Below are 18,411 nucleotides of genomic sequence, written 5' to 3' on the forward strand. Positions count from 1 at the left end.
ACTAGCGTGTGCCAGTCTGCAACCTCTTATTGCAGTGGTGAGTACAGGAATGGTTGAGAGCATAGATAAGCAGTACAGCTTGGCATTGTGTACTTGTCGGGGGGGGGGGGGGGGGGGGGGGTACAGTGCTTGCCGACAAATATGGGGCTACATATGCAATCTGTTCAAAGGGGGTGAGGAGCATAGTGGGCCTCTGAGAAAGTGTAATTTTATTAAAAAGATTAAATCAGAGGTCTAGTATCTGATCTCTTTTTTGAGTTTGAATGCTGAATAATGAGTTGAACTAGCTATCCATAGCTGTAAAAACGGCTGTCTGTGACACTAGCCAACATGAAGCAATACTGCAATGAAAATCTTGTTCTGCAAACAAAAATCGCTCTGGGGAACTGGATGAATCTGCTTACGTCATGCATTCTCAGCAGAATTTTTAGAAACCCTCATTCATTTTATATGCAACCACAAAGTTCAAGTCATGTGATACAAACCGAGGAATCAGTGGGAAAAGATGAACCATGCGTCAGATGATTTGGATGGTGGGGGAAACAACTTCTGTAATAAAGAGCTGACTACCTTACCAACAAATCATTTACATAAGCAGATTCCATCTGCTAAAAGTACAAGTCTACTTTCTAGCTAAAAACCCTGTATGGGCTCATGTGTCAGTGAGGCTTCGGTGGGGCTTCAAGCGAGCTGTGTCATAGACTTCTATGGAGGCTTTGAAGACGCTTTGAAGACGCTTTGAAGCACCACTAAAGCGACGTGGGATTTAATTTTTGAAGCGAAGCCGAAGCAAAGCAAAAGCAAGGTGTAAACAGGACTGTAAGCTAACCATTTTATTTAGTGACAGGAGCTTTGACTGGCGTTCAGAGAGATTTAACAAAGCGTGTCTGAAGCCTTGTTTTGAAGCAAGTGTAATCTAGCCCTAAGAGTTTTCCCACCCCCTTCCTGGGTTGTATGCCCCCACTCAGACCTGCAGTGTGGACCTGCTCAACACAACGGCCAGTGTTTATTTTTTATTTATTTTCAGGTGCTTATATAGTGCCATCAATTTACACAGCACTTTACACATATATACCGTACATTTACATCAGTCTCTGCCCTCAAGGAGTTTACAATCGAAAGGTCCCTAACTCACATTCAAACATACTAGGGCCAATTTAGACAGGAGACAATTAATCTACTAACATGTCTTTGGAGTGTGGGAAGAAACACACACAAGCACAAGGATAACCTGCAAACCCCAGGCAGGTAGTGCCATTGGGCCAGGTTCTTGAGAGGTTCATGGGAGAATGGTCTCAGCTTGAATTTGAGCCGTAGGTCCTCCAACACCAACCAGCTTGATGATCTTTAACTGAAAATTTAAAGGAGTCAGGCAGAAAAACATTGCCCGAACAGTGACTGTAGCCAATCAGGCTGATAATAGGCTGTTAAGCTGTGGTTTAACCACCCGCCGACAGCCCCCCCCTTAATCTATAACGGCAGCCAGGGGGGGCTGTAAACATTTCTTGGCAAAAAACGATACCTCCCTGTTGTGTCTGGCTGCAGTAATGCCCACCAAATGTGACAGAGGATATCATTTTTGCTGTGGCCAGAGCATGTGTTCAACCCCCTCCAGCCACTGTGTTAGATTAAGGGCCAGTTCACACCACCTGCAGTCCAGTGTATTTTTCTGCATCATAAATGCATGGAAAGTAGGTTATATGAATCTCAATGGCATAGTTCACATCAGTACTTGCAGTTCCAGAAAAAAAAAAAAGTAGAACATGCTGCATTTTTTCCTGCACTGAAACACTGTAAAATGAACCAGAATTCACTGTAACACACATGTCCCTTTTTAATGTTAAGAAAAAATGGAGGGAAAAAATGCACTGGACTGCATCAAAAACACACTGGAACGCATCAAAAACGCGCATTCAGAAAAGCCTCTGGAACGCATCCAGACTGCATTTCTATGGTGTGAACTGGTCCTAGGGGGAAACGATCAGGGGCTGTTAAAACCGCAGCTCAACGTCTTATTTTTCAAGTGAATGAAGCCATGCTGCAACCATGTGCAGCGCACACCACACCAGTGTCCCAATAGCAAGTGGCTTGCTATTGTGGGCACTCAGTGGTGGGGAGCGTCGGGGGGGGGGACCCCGCAAGAGGAAGATCAGGGCTGATCTGTGCAAAACGAATTGCACAGAGCAGGTAAGTATAACATGTTTGCTATTAAAAAAGAAAAAAAAAAGATAAGGGTTTACAATCATTTTAAACAAGCCCTTTGGATATTCTGACAGTTGAGTGTGCTGGATGTCAGAATGCAATAGCTGGCAGTGGGAGATATCCCCATCTACACTGCTTAGAGTAGGGGGAATCAAGCAGGTCCATCTCATTGTGCCAGCAGACTGAATAGGAAAAAACTAAATACACATGGCTAGCTTAAAGGAGAAGTATAGCCAAAGCTTTTTTTGCTGTACGTCTCTTATGGATCACAGCTGCACGCTTATGACCCATTTTCAGCTGACAGCGGGCTAAGGCTCGCTGTCGGATGACATTACAGAGCCGGTCCAGGCTCTGAAAAGATCCAGACTATATGGTCAGGCACCACCCAGCAGCCTGGACCTGCACCTGGCTCAGCCTCTCAGTGATCCACTGATAGCCTGATCCAGCCACTTTCACCCCCTCCACAGCCCAGCTCTCCAGTAAATGCTAGAGCAGAAAGCTGGTGACCAACAGGCCCAGGTCTCTGCTCAGAGCAGATGGGTAGAACTGAGCGATTGCTGTCTTTGATCGCTCAGGTCTCCCTGCAAAGCCGACGGGATCTACCTAGGTGAATATAATATTTTTTGTTTTGTTTTCAAAGCCCATACTTACTTCTCTTTATACAGCATCTCTATGCTACATCTAAGCTCTGTGTGGTACCATACTACCTAGGAGGAGGTCGGTGGAACACCTATTCTCTGGAATTCCTTGTTGTAAATACTCTTTAGAATCCTAGCTCAGTGAAGAGCAACAAATGTTGAGACAGATTTATGTACATGCCAGTAACATGTACCTGTAGCAACTCTGATGGAACTACCACAAGGATCTCTCCTCCAAAGTGTCAGAGTTTTACAGGCAGAGATGCTATTTGGAGACATTGGGAGAGTAACGATAAAGGAAGGCATCACATATCAGTTCCAGAGGAAAATAGTCTGCATTTTACACTTTTTCTTCTTCACTATAGGTGCAGAATTGCTCATTTTTTTGCCCCATATAATTTTTGTTATGTGCTCCCATTAATGTCTATGCATCCAAAAAATGCATGATTCTGCCACATGTACCCATGCAAAAGGCATCAATAGAGATGCTAAGATGTGAATAGGACCATTGAGAATAATGGGATTCTTCAGGTGTCAAACCGGTAGCTCTCCAGCTGTTGTGGAACTACAAGTCCCAGAAAGGCATTGCAAGGCTGACCATTTCAAGCATGACTCCCACAGGCAGAGGCATGAGGAGACTTGTAGTTCTGCAACAGCTTCAGGGCCACTAGTGTAACACCCCTGGATGGTGACGAATTGTGCAACTGGTCAGTTGTGAATTGGGGATTAATGACACATTTGGCCACAGAAATATCTCAAAGATGTGACACAATAATTACACATGCAATACAAATAACAATTTACTCCACCAGATCTTATTTACCTCTGCTTTCTTGATCACAGATATGGCGGTGTCTCTTTATGAACTTGTTGCAACAACAGTGCCGTACATTAACTAATGTCACAAATAAGTACCCATTGCTTACGTTGGTACTAACAATTAAAGTGTTGCAGGGTTTTCATGAATTTGGTTCAAGGCCTTCAACTACACACATTCTGCCAGCAATGTGATGTGAATGCTTTCTGGACTAATCACACAGGGTTTTTTAACCCCCCACCCCCATGCTGCCTTTTTTTTAAAAAAAAGCAAAATTAAACCATAATAAAAAAAAGCATTGGGAGGTAGGCGTTTTATGACCTGTCAGAGTTTGTGTAAACTGAGCCACGCACAAGCAGCTTAGCCCACCTCATTCCTTTAAAACTGAACACAAGCTCTATTTGTTTGTAATCCCCCCCCCCTCCACTGCCACATTTGACACTTTTTGGGGGAGAGGGGGAGAGGGTACGTGCTCCCACTTTCAGCTCAGATTGCCGGGACGATCTAAGCTAGACATTCGCCCCACCTCCTGCCCTCACAATCTTCTGAGACACATCACAGATCCCAGAAGACTACAGGACCATTCACAAGGCGCAGTGCTTCTCACACATAAGGATAAGCTCCGGCGTGTTCACACAGCCCACATGCAGAGCCCGCCAGGAAGCTGGCACTGCGACATTGTCCCGATGCGTGGCTGCAGAGATCGGGAAATGTCTCACTGCTTGTGATTAGCGCAGCGCAGTGCCGACTTCCCGGCGGGCTCTGCGAACACGCCGGAGCTCATCCTTACTCACACATAAGACCTAAAGACCTGGAAACCTGCTGTGAAGCCGCAAGGCTTCACTTCCTGTTTCCCTTACTTGCTATGCCGGCGCCTGCACCTGAAGCTGATTGAAGAATCGGTTTGGGTGAGGACATTGCTGGATACTTATATGAGTCCCTATATTAAAATTCAGCAGTTACAGTATTTGTGGTTGCTGCCTTTTAATTTTTTTTGATGGAGCCTGGATCTCCTCTTTAATTACGCAGAATATGTGGCTGATTAAGGTGGTAATTAAGCTCACTTAATGCCTTATGTGCATTAAATTAGCCTCACAATCCGTGTACATAATGTGGGTTTGGTTTTAAAGGGATGAGATGGCAACCGTATGCGACTCCTGTGAACATGTGTGGGAGTGATGTCACCATGGCCCAGCCAACCAAGCAGTGGAAGAGTCAGAACCCAGACGGAAGAGGAAAAGAAGATCACAACAGCCATAACTGACAGCACACTGCTGAAGAGGAGAACCTGCCAGGTAAGTCTGTTATATTGTGCTAATACCCTGTGCATACTAACACATTACAGGGGGTCCCGGGTTACAAACAAGTTAGGGACTGTAGGTTTGTTGTTAAGTTTAATCTGTTTGTAAGTCAGAACAGGTACATTTTTTTAGGTGTAGCTCCAGCCAAAAAATCTATTTTAAGCTTTTTGGATAGCATAGGGAAGGGTTAACACCCCTGTAACATTTGTTTTGCTGTGTGTGCCCCTATTCAGAAGATTTCACCTCACTTTCTGTCCCAATGACAATTGGATTTTGAAAATTTTGGGTTGTTGTGGAAACAAGGATTAGTGATAAAGCTTCAGTGGAGACACCTTTTTCCCATAATAACTCTTACAGGAGTGAATTTCCCTTCCTAGGGGTAGATTTCATGTCGCTTCCTGTTGTCTCCCTCCGTTTGTAAGTCAGATGTTTGTAACTAGGGGACCCCCTGTATGGCTAAAAGCTATTGAGGTCCATTTAAGAAAAATAATTTGGAAACGTAGCCGTTGTGATTTGCTGGCCCAGCAGTCACATGATGGGAGCCAATCAGAAGCTTTGACCAGGAGTCAGTACACTGGAAGCGAGTGCTCATCACATAATCTCCCGCCGCTGTGGATCCACATATGTGGTGGCTGGGCGTTAAAGCCAATGGAAATATGCGTTTGGCACGAGGTTAAACTGAAAAGTGCTCTGTACTTTACCCTCTTCTATTACATATCACACAAAAAATCATTGAAGATTTCTGATCATCCACACTGTATTGTACATGAGACCATATGAGTATCATGTACAAGGCATATGCCTTTGTCTATATATTTGTACTATAATTGTGTCATGTGTGTGTCCAATAATAAGAATGGTTCTGTATGGAAATCCTATCTCCTCCATTAGAGGGAAGTGGTATTGCTGATAGCAGCCAGACAGCTGACCCTCTAATCTGTGTACACTGACTATTCCAATCACTCCAATGGGAATTCGGACCAGGGCTCAGTGCAGTGTATGTGTTTTAGTTCAGGGATCATGATCATTGGGTTTAGAATTACCCACTGATCCTGATCCAAAACACACACACTGCATTCAGCCCTAATTCCCATATAAATCCATATGGCTCTGATAACACGTCCCCCTCACACTCCAGGCCTGGCAAATAACGTGTGAAATATTCATGTCACACGGGAAGGGCCGTCCACATGTCCCCGGGGCTGATCTGTCACTGTGGGGAAAGCCCAGGCTGGATGTTCCGGGTGTGGAGCTCCACAATAACAACACTGAGGCCTAGTGCACACAGCTCATCCCCGGCCTCGCCTACAAGCCTCACCCCGCCCGTCTCCTACCTGCTGGTATCTGCTGCCACTCTGCTCAGACATGTCTGCACCAGGAACCCGGACACGGCTGGATGGAGGAACCCGGCCCACTCAGGACACCAAGGTGGCGGCGGCGGCTGCAAGGAACCGAGTCTGTGAATAATACACAGAGATGGCTAATGCTTTCCTATGGAGGGGGTGGGGGGAGGAGGGAGCACAGCCAGGAGGAGGCTGACACACACTGCAACAACTCAATACAGCACTGAGGACTGCCACTCCTCTACACAGTGCTGTACTGTATACTGACACCAATTCTCTATACACAGCACTGAGGACTGCCACTCCTCTACACAGTGCTGTACTGTATACTGACACCGCTTCTCTATACACAGCACCGAGGACTGCCACTCCTCTACACAGTGCTGTACTGTATACTGACACCAATTCTCTATACACAGCACCGAGGACTGCCACTCCTCTACACAGTGCTGTACTGTATACTGACACCAATTCTCTATACACAGCACCGAGGACTGCCACTCCTCTACACAGTGCTGTACTGTATACTGACACCGCTTCTCTATACACAGCACCGAGGACTGCCACTCCTCTACACAGTGCTGTACTGTATACTGACACCAATTCTCTATACACAGCACCGAGGACTGCCACTCCTCTACACAGTGCTGTACTGTATACTGACACCAATTCTCTATACACAGCACTGAGGACTGCCACTCCTCTACACAGTGCTGTACTGTATACTGACACTACTTCTCTATACACTGTACACAGCACTGAGGACTGCCACTCCTCTACACAGTGCTGTACTGTATACTGACACCACTTCTCTATACACTGTACACAGCACTGAGGACTGACACTCCTCTACACAGTGCACATAGGAGGCCAAGAGGCTGTACTGTACACTGACACCAATTCTCCATACACGTGCTCTGCACCCCGAACCCAACCTTTTGAAGGTAATGAGAGCCTCAGGCTCTAATCATGTGCTTCCAAAAAAAATAAATAAATAACTCGTAGAAACCTATGAGTCCAGCGCCCCACATGGAAATTAGGGGGGCGGAGCCCCTTATGGACCGACCGCCGCGCTTAAGTCAAAGAACAGGCTGCACATGTCTTTTTGTGGTTTTTATTTTGTTAAAGGACTGGGATAGGATGAGGGTGAGGCTTAGGATACCGCGCCAACACTTAACCCTTCCTCTTCCAAAACACATGTTCAACAGCCCACTATCTCCACAGCAAATGAATCCTGAATAAAGGCAGTGGACCTACACTGGCCTACCCCCTCTGAGGTTGCACATATCACTGGCTGCATTCTCTTTACACAAACTTCCTTGGCAATCTCTGTTAGCAACAGCTGCCTGTGCCAGGTGAGAATCCAGGAAAGAGCCCCCACATGTAGCGCAGAGCCGGGACTGGTCTGGCTGTTTGGTCTCAGGTTCCATTCCCTGATAGGTACACAGCAGCCAGGCACTCAAGTCAGAGAACAGGCTGCACATGTCTTTTTGTGGTTTGTATTTTTTGAAAGAACTTGGTGAGGGTGAGCGTTAGGATACTTCACTAAACTTCAACAACTGTAGTAGAGGACACTAAAACTGATTTATTCTCTCAGTGAAGATATACTGGTATTAAACAGGTACTCCCCAACAGGAGTATAGTCCTAAATGTACTAAATGAAAACTCTCTCAAAGGAAGCTAAAGAAAGTCTCCAAGTCCAAGAGGCTGCCACTCACTGTATCCTGAATACTGTGTTGCCACCAGCAGTATCAGCCAGTTTCTGTACTCTATTTGCCTGTGCCCTGGAAGCTTAGATGATCTCTCTGCAAATCTTCAGGAGGCTAGGCCAGAGGTCACCCAGCCAAAGCAGAAGCTTGGACCTCAAAAATGACTCTTTCAGCTGCAGGTAGTCTCCCAGGGATGCCACAGCCCTCAGGCTGGATCTTACTCCCCCAGAAACAAGAGAGCATTGTTCTGGGTCCCAGCCTATATATACACCTTTCAGCCCCCTGCTGGCCACTCACTCCATTGACCAGGGATTGGCTAAAGAGGAATTATTATGCAGGCCAGGGACTGTGTTCTTACACCCACAATATCCCATAGCTCAGTGGGATGCAGGGGAAAGTAACCGAGCCTGCCCATGCAGGACCCTGAACAGACACTGTTAAACAATTGATGCTCGCCCTGCCCACAGCGAGGCCAAAAACTAAATTTAACACTAGCAGCCTACTGAGGCACTACATTATACGTGGTTGCCAACAGTCCCAAATCGCCTGGGACACTCACAAATTCTTAACAACTTTCACAATATTTCCTTGTCCCGGGCTGAGCTCTGGAAATCACCAGCTGTCTCAGACAGATGTGAACTGTGCATTTAAATCATTGGGCAAAATAGAGCAGGGTTGGTTGCACTAAGAACTAACATCAGATGATGCGGCACACACTGCTGAGGACACAGATCGGATCCCGCTACCCGGCCCTACCTCCTCCCCCAGCAGTAGCTGGGCAGCTCCAGTATTCAGGACTTTTACTCACCAATGGGAGGAGGTCAGGTGGAGCTTGCCTCAGTAATTGGGTGGGACTCAGAGAGGGGGCATGGCCAGCCTTGGAGGGGTGATGATGAATATGCCAGCCAGCCTGCCTTGAGCCTTGAACAGCAAAACATGTAAAGCTGGAGTGGATCCGAGCAGAGGTATGTTTAGTGCTGCAATTTGGGCTTTCTCTGCATCTCCATCCCTGGGGCAAGATCATTATGGCTGGGGTCTCTGTGCTTGCGGGGGGTGAGCAGCAGCCATTTGGGGTCTCTATCTCATGGGGATAGCTGTCAACAGGGCCAGTGCTACCACTAGGCAAACTAGGCAGCCACCTAGGGCGCCCGGCCACTGGTGTTCCTACTCTCTGCAGCAAGCAATTAAGTCTCAGCATCAGCAAGCAGAGGCGGGAGGACTGTCTGTGTCCCAACTCTCGAATGAATGGAAGCAAGCAAACATTAATTGATAGGTGCTGGTGAGGCTGCATTTGATGGGCACTTCATTAAAAAGGTGGGGTATACATAGGCAGGGCAAAGGGGTGGAGTCAGGGGTGGGGCAGCAAAATTAGGTTTCGCCTAGAGTGTCAAAAATCCTTGCACCAGCCCTGGCTGTCAGTCACCTCCATCCTACACACACGCCTCAATCCTGCACACACGCACAGTCACCTCCATCCTACGCGCACACACACACGCGTCACAATCCTGCACACACGCACAGTCACCTCCATCCTACGCACACACACGCCACAATCCTGCACACACACACACAGTCACCTCCATCCTACGCATACACACACACACAGTCACCTCCATCCTGCACAGGCACACAGTCACCTCTATCCTGCACACACAGTCATTTCCTCCCTTGTTCTGCACTGTACATTCCCTATTTAACATACATTCTGCACTCTATGAACCAGCGGACGTATCTTGGGACCTCGTATTTGGATATTGCCAAAGGCACGGTTGAGATATTTATGAAGCTGGTTGGAAGGAGAATCGTGCAACCTTTATGAATGAGTTGAAGAACCTTCAAGCTACAGGACTCACTACTCTTGGCCAGGCACTAAGATCTTCCTTTGACTTACTCAATTTAAATCGTTTGGTGTCTGCAATTGATAACTATGGACAGTCTTCTTCTCTTCTGGGCTACCTGGGTTTTTAATTGAGTACGTGGATACCGGAAGTGGGCCTTAGAGATTGATCCCCTGCCATCCGAACACCGTGATCATCAGCAAGCTCAGAGGCCTTGGATGGGCTATAGCCATCTGCCTTTTAAGCTTGCCATTTGGTAAGCTCAATCAACAGCTACGGTGGTTGGGCACACTGCTTGTATATGCTGTGGTGTTATTATTTCTTTGCATGTTCCCAATGGACATTTTGTTTTCCCTGATGTCAACCGTTATGGACTTTTTTTTTTTTTTTTAGCGCAGCTTCCCCCATTTCTTAGACTTTTTGGTGTTATCGCATTGTATGCTGCTGCTTTTTGCCACTGTTTTGCTAGCGCAGTATTTCTACATTCCTATACATTCTGCACTATGTAGGTCGTCTCTGACTCTAACCACACCCCTTTAAGCCACACCCAACATTTAGCACAATGTAAACCACACCCACTTTTTGCGGCGTCGTGCTTTGCGCACCGCATATTTGTTTCTCTTGCTTCTTGTAGAACCACACCCATAATAGATGAATGCCCCACCTCTAATTAAAGCAATGTCCCCCCTACAGTGGCTTACTTGACACAGAAAAAAGTGTCCCTGAAAAACTTTTTTGAAATGTTGGCAACTATGCACTATATTGGAATAAAACACTGAAACCACTCCTCTACACCAGTGTTTCTCAACTCCAGTCCTCAGGGCACCCCAACAGGTCATGTTTTCAGGATTTCCCTCAGATGAAATGGCTGTGGTAATTACTAAGGCAGTGAAACTGATCCAATCATTTCACTTACTGCTGTGATGAGGAGCAGACGTGGGATGTGAGCGCTCCTCACGCCCCCGGGCTTTCCACAGCGGATACAGAGGCTTGTAAACAGCCAGTAGTCAGCAGCAGAGACATACCACCAGAGGGAGATGACAACATGCAGACGCGTGGCACTCCAACCAGTGGGGGAATTCAGCGGGCGAACTGAGAGCTTACCTCACTCTGCAGAGAAGGGAGCAGGGACGCCCGACCAAAATGCAGAGCCAGGAGGAGAGGAAGAGTGAGAGCCCGGAGGCAGGCAGGCAGAGGACGTACAACGCCTGGACGTGGTTCCTCTTTGCCTAGCCGTGGTTCACAGGTGCAAGGTTGAGGCTCACCAGCACACGGACGCGGCTTCCAGGTACCTGGCCGTGGGGTATTAAAGGCAGGTGGAGGATCCCTAACTCCCGGTCACAGCCCCTTGGAGCATAGAGAGGATTTACTGACTCTCAGGGAAGGGGGAGGCATGCTGGATGGTGGCGGTGCCGGGGGGGGGGTGACTCAGCAGTTCCTGGAGAGATCCCCACAGTATAGGGCTACAGCCCCCTAACATCTCTAGCGGTTGGAGATGGTCTGTTTATGCACAGCTGCAATTACCAGATAGATGGGAGACATTAGGAGGGGACTTGGTGATCGAGGAGCCAAATCATCTAACTGCCAAACCTGGAGGGAGTCCGTCGGGGAGGGAACCTGTTAAGGATCAAGGTGCATCTGGCACATATGGGACAGATACACTGGCAATCAATTTGGATTGGGACATTAAAGAGCATATACAGTATCTCACAAAAGTGAGTACACCCCTCACATTTTTGTAAATATTTTATTATATTTTTTCATGTGACAACACTGAAGAAATGACACTTTACTACAATGTAAAGTAGTGAGTGTACAGCTTGTATAACAGTGTAAATTTGCTGTCCCCTCAAAATAACTCAACACACAGCCATTAATGTCTAAACCACTGGCAACAAAAGTGAGTACACCCCTAAGTGAAAATGTCCAAATTGGACCCAGTTAGCCCTTTTTCCTCCCCGGTGTCATGTGACTCGTTAGTGTTACAAGGTCTCAGGTGTGAATAGGGAGAAGGTGTTTTAAATTTAGTGTTATCGCTCTCACTCTCTCATACTGGTCACTGGAAGTTCAACATGGCACCTCATGGCAAAGAACTCTCTGAGGATCTAGGCTATAAGAAGATTGCCAAGACCCTGAAACTGAGCAGCAGCACGGTAGCCAAGACCATACAGCGGTTTAACAGGACAGGTTCCACTCAGAACAGGCCTTGCCATGGTCTACCAAAAAAGTTGAGTGCACATGCTCAGTGTCATATCCAGAGGTTGTCTTTGGGAAATGGATGTGAGTGCTGCCAGCATTGCTGCAGAGATTGAAGGGGTCGGGGGTCAGCCTGTCAGTGCTCAGACCATACGCCGCACACTGCATCAAATTAGGTCTGTATGGATGTCGTCCCAGAAGGAAGCCTTTTTAAAAGCTGATGCACACGAAAGCCTGCAAACGGTTTTGCTGAAGACAAGCAGACTAAGGTCATGGATTACTGGAACCATGTCCTGTGGTTCCAAGAGACCAAGATAAACTTATTTGGTTCAGATAGTGTCAAGCGTGTGAGACGGCAACCAAGTGAGGTTACAAAGACAAGCATGTCTTGTCTACAGTCAAGCATGGTGGTGGAAGTGTCATGGTCTGGGACAGCATGAGTGCTGCCCACACTGGGGAGCTACAGTTCATTGAGGAAGCCATGAATGCCAACATGTACTGTGATATACTGAAGCAGAGCATGATCTCCTCCCTTCAGAGACTGGGCTGCAAGACAGTATTCCAACATAACGACCCCAAACACACCTCCAAGACGACCACTGCCTTGCTAAAGAAGCTGAGGGTAAAGGGCCAAGCATGTCTCCAGACCTAAACCCTATTGAGCATCTGTGCGCCATCCTCAAAAACGGAAGGTGGAGGAGTGCAAGGTCTCTAACATCCACCAGCTCCGTGATGTCGTCATGGAGGAGTGAAAGAGGATTCCAGTGGCAACCTGTGAAGCTCTGGTGAACTCCATGCCCAAGAGGGTTAAGGTAGTGTTGAAATTAATGGTGGCCACACAAAATATTGACACTTTGGGGTGTACTCACTTTTGTTGCCAGCGGTTTAGACATTAATGGCTGTGTGAGTTATTTTGAGGGGACAGAAAATTTACACTATTATACAAGCTGTACACTCACTACTTTACATTGTAGCAAAGTGTCATTTCTTCAGTGTTGTCGCATGAAAAGATATAATAAAATATTTACAGAAATGTGAGGGGTGTACTCACTTTTGTCAGATACTGTAAGAGCTCTACCCACAAAAGCAAATATCCAGCAATTGATAGCTGCAGTTGAACAGTTGTGTAAACAAGCAGTAGAAGAGCTAAGGGAAGACAGCATTAGGGCACAGGGTGGAGGGAGTAGAAAAAAAGCCAGAAGGAAATCATACAGGTTATGGCTGATGTTCAAGACACTACTAAATATCAGGAGGAAATCTTGACTTCCTATATGGATCAGTTTGATTTCGAAAATAGGGACCACCAACAAAATATACGCATACGAGGCCTACCGGAAACATATCATAACAGTGACTTAGTAACAACAGTACAAAGTTTATTTCATGAAATTCTGGGGGAGACTGTGCTGGAGGCTATGGAGGTGGATCGAGTTCACCGCGTTACACCCTATCCATATCAGAATAAGGACAGGCCGAGAGATGTGATTTGTAAATTGCATAAGTATTCTGTAAAAGAGGCCATTATGAAAAACGCATGGGAAACATCCATGATTAAATTTGATGGAGCTCAAATCTCCCTATTCCCTGATATATCACGTCACACTCTAATGCAGCGCCGAACAGTGCAATCACTGCTTGATGCCTTGCGATCAGCAGATGTTAAATATCGCTGGGGGTTTCCTTTTCGTTTAACAGCCTCTCAAAATGGCAAAATGGCAGTGATTCGAACTAAAGGATGATTTAAAAATGTTTCTGGAAATATTAGACCTCCCTCCAATTGATTTCCCAGACTGGAGACTGACAAACACCAAACTCTCCTTACAGCGCCCTGAACCCTGGTATCGTGTCTCTGCTAAAGCTCAACGTAGGAACTACTAAGACAGGGGTAGACCTTTGGCTCGGGGACTTGATTAACCACCTCAATACAGGGCACTTACACCCCCTTCCTGCCCAGGCCTTTTTTCAGCTTTCAGCGCTGTTGCACTTTGAATGACAATTGCGTGGTCATGCTACACCATGTGAAATTTTTTATAATTTTCTTCACACAACTAGAGCTTTCTTTTGGTGGTATTTAATCACTCCTGGGGGGGGGGGGTTTAGGAAAAAATAAAGACCGAAAATTGTGAAAAAAAAAAAAAAAGTTTTTCTTAGTTTCAGTCAGTAAATTTTGTAAATAAGCAATTTTTCTCCTTCACTGATGGGTGCTGATAGGCACTGATGAGGCGGGTACTTATGGGCACTGATAAGGAGGCACGAATATGCCGCACTTATGGGTACTGATAGGTGGCACTGATATGTGGCACTGGGCACAGATAGGCTGCACTTGTGGGCACAGGCAGCACTGGTGGACACAGATAGGCGGCATTGATGGGCAGCACTGACTGGCATCACTCATGGCCACTGATTGCTGAATTGCAAGAACGGACGGTCCTCTTTCAGATAAAAGTGGGCTCCGTGGTGGATTCGCCGCAAGATCATTTTTATCGGGGGCGGGAGAGGGGGCCCCCCTCCTGCAGCACTTCAGTTGTCTCCGCCACTTACCGGAGACGATCGTGTCCTCTCCCCTCACAGGCTGGATGGATTTGAGGTCATTTGACCCCAGATCTCACATTTAAGAGGTCCTGTCATGCTTTTTTTTTCTATTATAAGGGATGTTTACATTCCTCGTAATAGGAATAAAAGTGACCCAAAAAATGTTTTTTTAAAAGGACAGTGTAAAAATAAAAATGTAAAATAAATAAGAAGAATAAAAAGAAAATTTAAAGCGCTGCGTCGCGCAGAGCTCGTGCGCAGAAGCGCATGCATATGTACTTTGCTCCCGCATATGAAAATGGTGTTCAATCCACACATGTGAGGTATCGACACAATTGTTAGAGCGAGAGCATTAATTCTAGCAAAAGGCCACCTCTGTAACTCAAAACTGGTAACCTGTAGAAATTTCTGAAACGTCGCCTATGGAGCTATTTAAGGGTAAAAGTTTGTCGCCATTCCACGAGCAGGCGCAATTTTGAAGCATGACAAGTTGAGTATCAATTTACTCGGCGTAACATTACTTTTCACAATATTAAAAGAAAAAAAAATTGGGCTAACTTTACTGTTGTCTTATTTTTTAGTGTATTTTTTCTTAAATTGCGCTTGTAAGACCGCTGCGCAAATATGGTGTGACAAAGTATTGCAACAACTGCCATTTTATTCTCTAGGGTGTCTGAAAAAAAAAATATATAGTGTTTGGGGGGTTCTAAATAAATTTCTAGCAAAAAAAAATGATTTTAACTTGTAAACACCATGTCTAAAAAATAGGCTCAGTCCTTAAGTGGTCAGAATGTTTGTAAAGTGAAAGTAGAAACTCCTGCGCTGTCGGGGGGGGGGCCTACACTAAAAGGACACTGCTGCAACACCTGAGTACCGATCCAAAGCAGGACAAATGAGACAAAAGTGGGGGAAGATGGTAGTTGCGCTGTGATGAAGGGGGGGGGGGGGGGTGAGCTACAAAGATGACTAAAGTGGCAAAGTGAACTAAAAAAGAAACGGCCAATGCATGAATGGATCCTACATGCTAAAAGAACATGGTGAAGATGCAGTGCAGTGCAACGTAGCTGATCAACATGACTATAATGTTGCGGGCAGACAAAGCCTACTATATAAAGGTAATTGTGAAACAGTGACTGCTTGAATATAGCAAAGCAAAAATGCATATACTAACACAAATAGGATAAATAATGACATAATGCAAGAAAAATACATGTGGGCTAGTGCCCCATTAGCAAAAACGTGCCAAATCCTGGTGGACTACAAGTGACAAATCCCTAGGACAAACATGAATAATAGTTCTATCATCCAGTCCAAAAACAAAAACTCGTGATGAGAAACACAAAACAATTCCAATCGTGAACGGAAGGGGGATCTTCAGTCAGGACACCTCGTGTTTGCAAGCCGCTTACCTTACAGCTGTAAGGTGTACAGCCTGTGTTGCAAATGACCCGCAGGTGTAGACGTTCCGTGTATAAGGTAGTGACAATGATGAACATGCCAAATGAAATATAAAAAATAAAAAGTATACAGCATGTAAAATAACTCTGCGACGACCACAGTGGAGGGGGTGGGGGGGGCAAGACACACACGGGGGGGAGGTTGCACTCACTTTCATGAAGTGAGTGTGGGCATCAATCCATGAGCGCCGAGCTCGTATGCCTCCAGGGGTATCACCAATCTGGAATCTGTCCCCGTGCCTGGAAACTGGAATATGTCCCCGTGCCTCTCTCCTCAGTGTTCGTCAGGTAGAGTAGTGATGTACAGTGTGAGGGGGAAAGAGACGCACATAGCGTGTTCCCATATAAAAGGTATATTTATTTAATAAAACAAGTCCAATCAACTTACATTTAAAACAATGCTGCCGTATGTAGTAACTACGAGCACCGAGCTCGTCTCCTGTTGTTCGGCGCTCGTAGTTGCTACACACTGCAGCATTGTTTTAAATGTAAGTTGATTTGGACTTGTTTTATTAAATAAATATACCTTTTATATGGGATCAAGCTATGTGCGTCTCTTTCCCCCTCACACTGTACATCACTACTCTACCTGACGAACACTGAGGAGAGAGGCACGGGGACATATTCCAGATTGGTGATACCCCTGGAGGCATACGAGCTCGGCGCTCGTGGATTGATGCCCACACTCACTTCATGAAAGTGAGTGCAACCTCCCCCTGTGTGTGTCTTGCCCCCCCCCCCCCCCCTCCACTGTGGTCGTCGCAGAGTTATTTTACATGCTGTATACATTTTTTTTTTTTGTTATATTTCGTTTGGCATGTTCATCATTGTCACTACCTTATACACGGAACGTCTACACCTGCGGGTCATTTGCAACACAGGCTGTACACCTTACAGCTGTAAGGTAAGCGGCTTGCAAACACGGTGGTGTCCTCACTGAAGATCCCCCTTCCGTTCACGATTGGAATTGTTTTGTGTTTCTCATCACGAGTTTTTGTTTTTGGACTGGATGATAGAACTATTATTCATGTTTGTCCTAGGGATTTGTCACTTGTAGTCCACCAGGATTTGGCACGTTTTTGCTAATGGGGCACTAGCCCACATGTATTTTTCTTGCATTATATATTTTTTTGCATTGTGTCATTATTTATCCTATTTGTGTTTAGTATATGCATTTTTGCTTTGCTATATTCAAGCAGTCACTGTTTCACAATTACCTTTTATATAGTAGGCTTTGTCTGCCCGCAACATTATAGTCATGTTGATCAGCTACGTTGCACTGCACTGCAACTTCACCATGTTCTTTTAGCATGTAGGATCCATTCATGCATTGGCCGTTTCTTTTTTAGTTCACTTTGCCACTTTAGTCATCTTTGTAGCCCCCCCCCCCCCCCCCTTCATCACAGCGCAACTACCATCTTCCCCCACTTTAGAATGGTTGTAAAGCCACTGCAAAATAACATTATGTGTCCCTGCCGATTATACCTTGGCGCTCACGTGACTCCTCGGCTCTCTTTCCTCCCCGGCTGACGTCAGCAGGAGTGCTCGGCCGCGCTATAGCTGTCAGCAGGGGAGAGGAGACAGCCGAGGTGTCATGTGAGCGCCGGGAGACGCTTTTTTTTATGTATCAGAGTGTTTCCCGGCGCTCACATGACTCCTCCTCTGTCTCCTCTCCCTGGCTGACAGCTATAGCGGGCAGGGCCGAGCACTCTAGCTGACGTCAGCCGGAGAGGAGGGAAGGAGAGAGAGAGCCGAAGAGTCACGTGAGCGCCAGGAGACGCTCTGATATAAAGGTATAATCTGAATTAATTAACACAGACACAGGGACACAATGTTATTTTACAGAGAGGATGGTATGTTTATAGTGTATTTATGATAGCAGCAGGAGTGGAGGGCTGGGGAGTAGGTGGAGCTGACAGGCAGGGAGGGGAGGGGGGAAGAGCAGAAAGGAGAGCTGCCGATGACGGAGGCACATAAACAGACCATGGTGTCAGGGCTCAGCAGCCATGATAAACCGTGGTCAGTTTACGGGGGGGGGGGGGATAGCGAGGCAGGCTCAGCCAGGTATTTTAGGTGATATGGGGGGGCCAAGTTACACACCACAAGCACTGTGCTGTGTAACATGCTTTAAGAGAACAGGATGTTGTGTTTTTTGGGTTTTTTTTTGTTTTTTTTTAAGGGTAACAAACACTTTAATCTCCAAATGTGGAAATGTTTCTTCACGGTAAGGGCACTTTCACACTGGGCAGCGCTGGGCGTCGGCGGTAAAGTGCCGCTATCTTTAGCGGCGCTTTTCGGCCACTAGCGGGGCGCTTTTAACCCTAACAGCCAAAAAAGGGTTAAAAGCACCCGCGCTGCCCATTGATTTCAATGGGCAG

At 46.3% G+C, this 18,411-nt stretch overlaps 1 protein-coding gene and 1 pseudogene across 2 annotated transcripts in view; one reads left to right on the forward strand and one right to left on the reverse strand.

Moving 5' to 3' along the window:
* The window catches only part of NDFIP1 (Nedd4 family interacting protein 1), a 78,877-nt gene extending 72,395 nt beyond the window's left edge, over window positions 1-6,482 (reverse strand). The window contains exon 1 of one of the 2 annotated variants that reach the window (XM_073620647.1): window positions 6,293-6,482. In XM_073620647.1, coding sequence (XP_073476748.1) covers window positions 6,293-6,325 — 33 coding nt within the window. In that variant the 5' untranslated portion in view covers window positions 6,326-6,482. The remainder of the gene's footprint in view (window positions 1-6,292) is intronic. The other variant, XM_073620649.1, reaches the window with a different exon arrangement.
* On the forward strand, window positions 6,324-9,978 carry LOC141133966 (integrator complex subunit 6-like pseudogene; annotated as a pseudogene).
* The last annotated feature ends 8,433 nt before the right edge of the window (window positions 9,979-18,411 follow it).

Source organism: Aquarana catesbeiana, linkage group LG03 (assembly GCF_042186555.1).
Source record: "Aquarana catesbeiana isolate 2022-GZ linkage group LG03, ASM4218655v1, whole genome shotgun sequence".
NCBI lineage: Eukaryota > Metazoa > Chordata > Amphibia > Anura > Ranidae > Aquarana > Aquarana catesbeiana.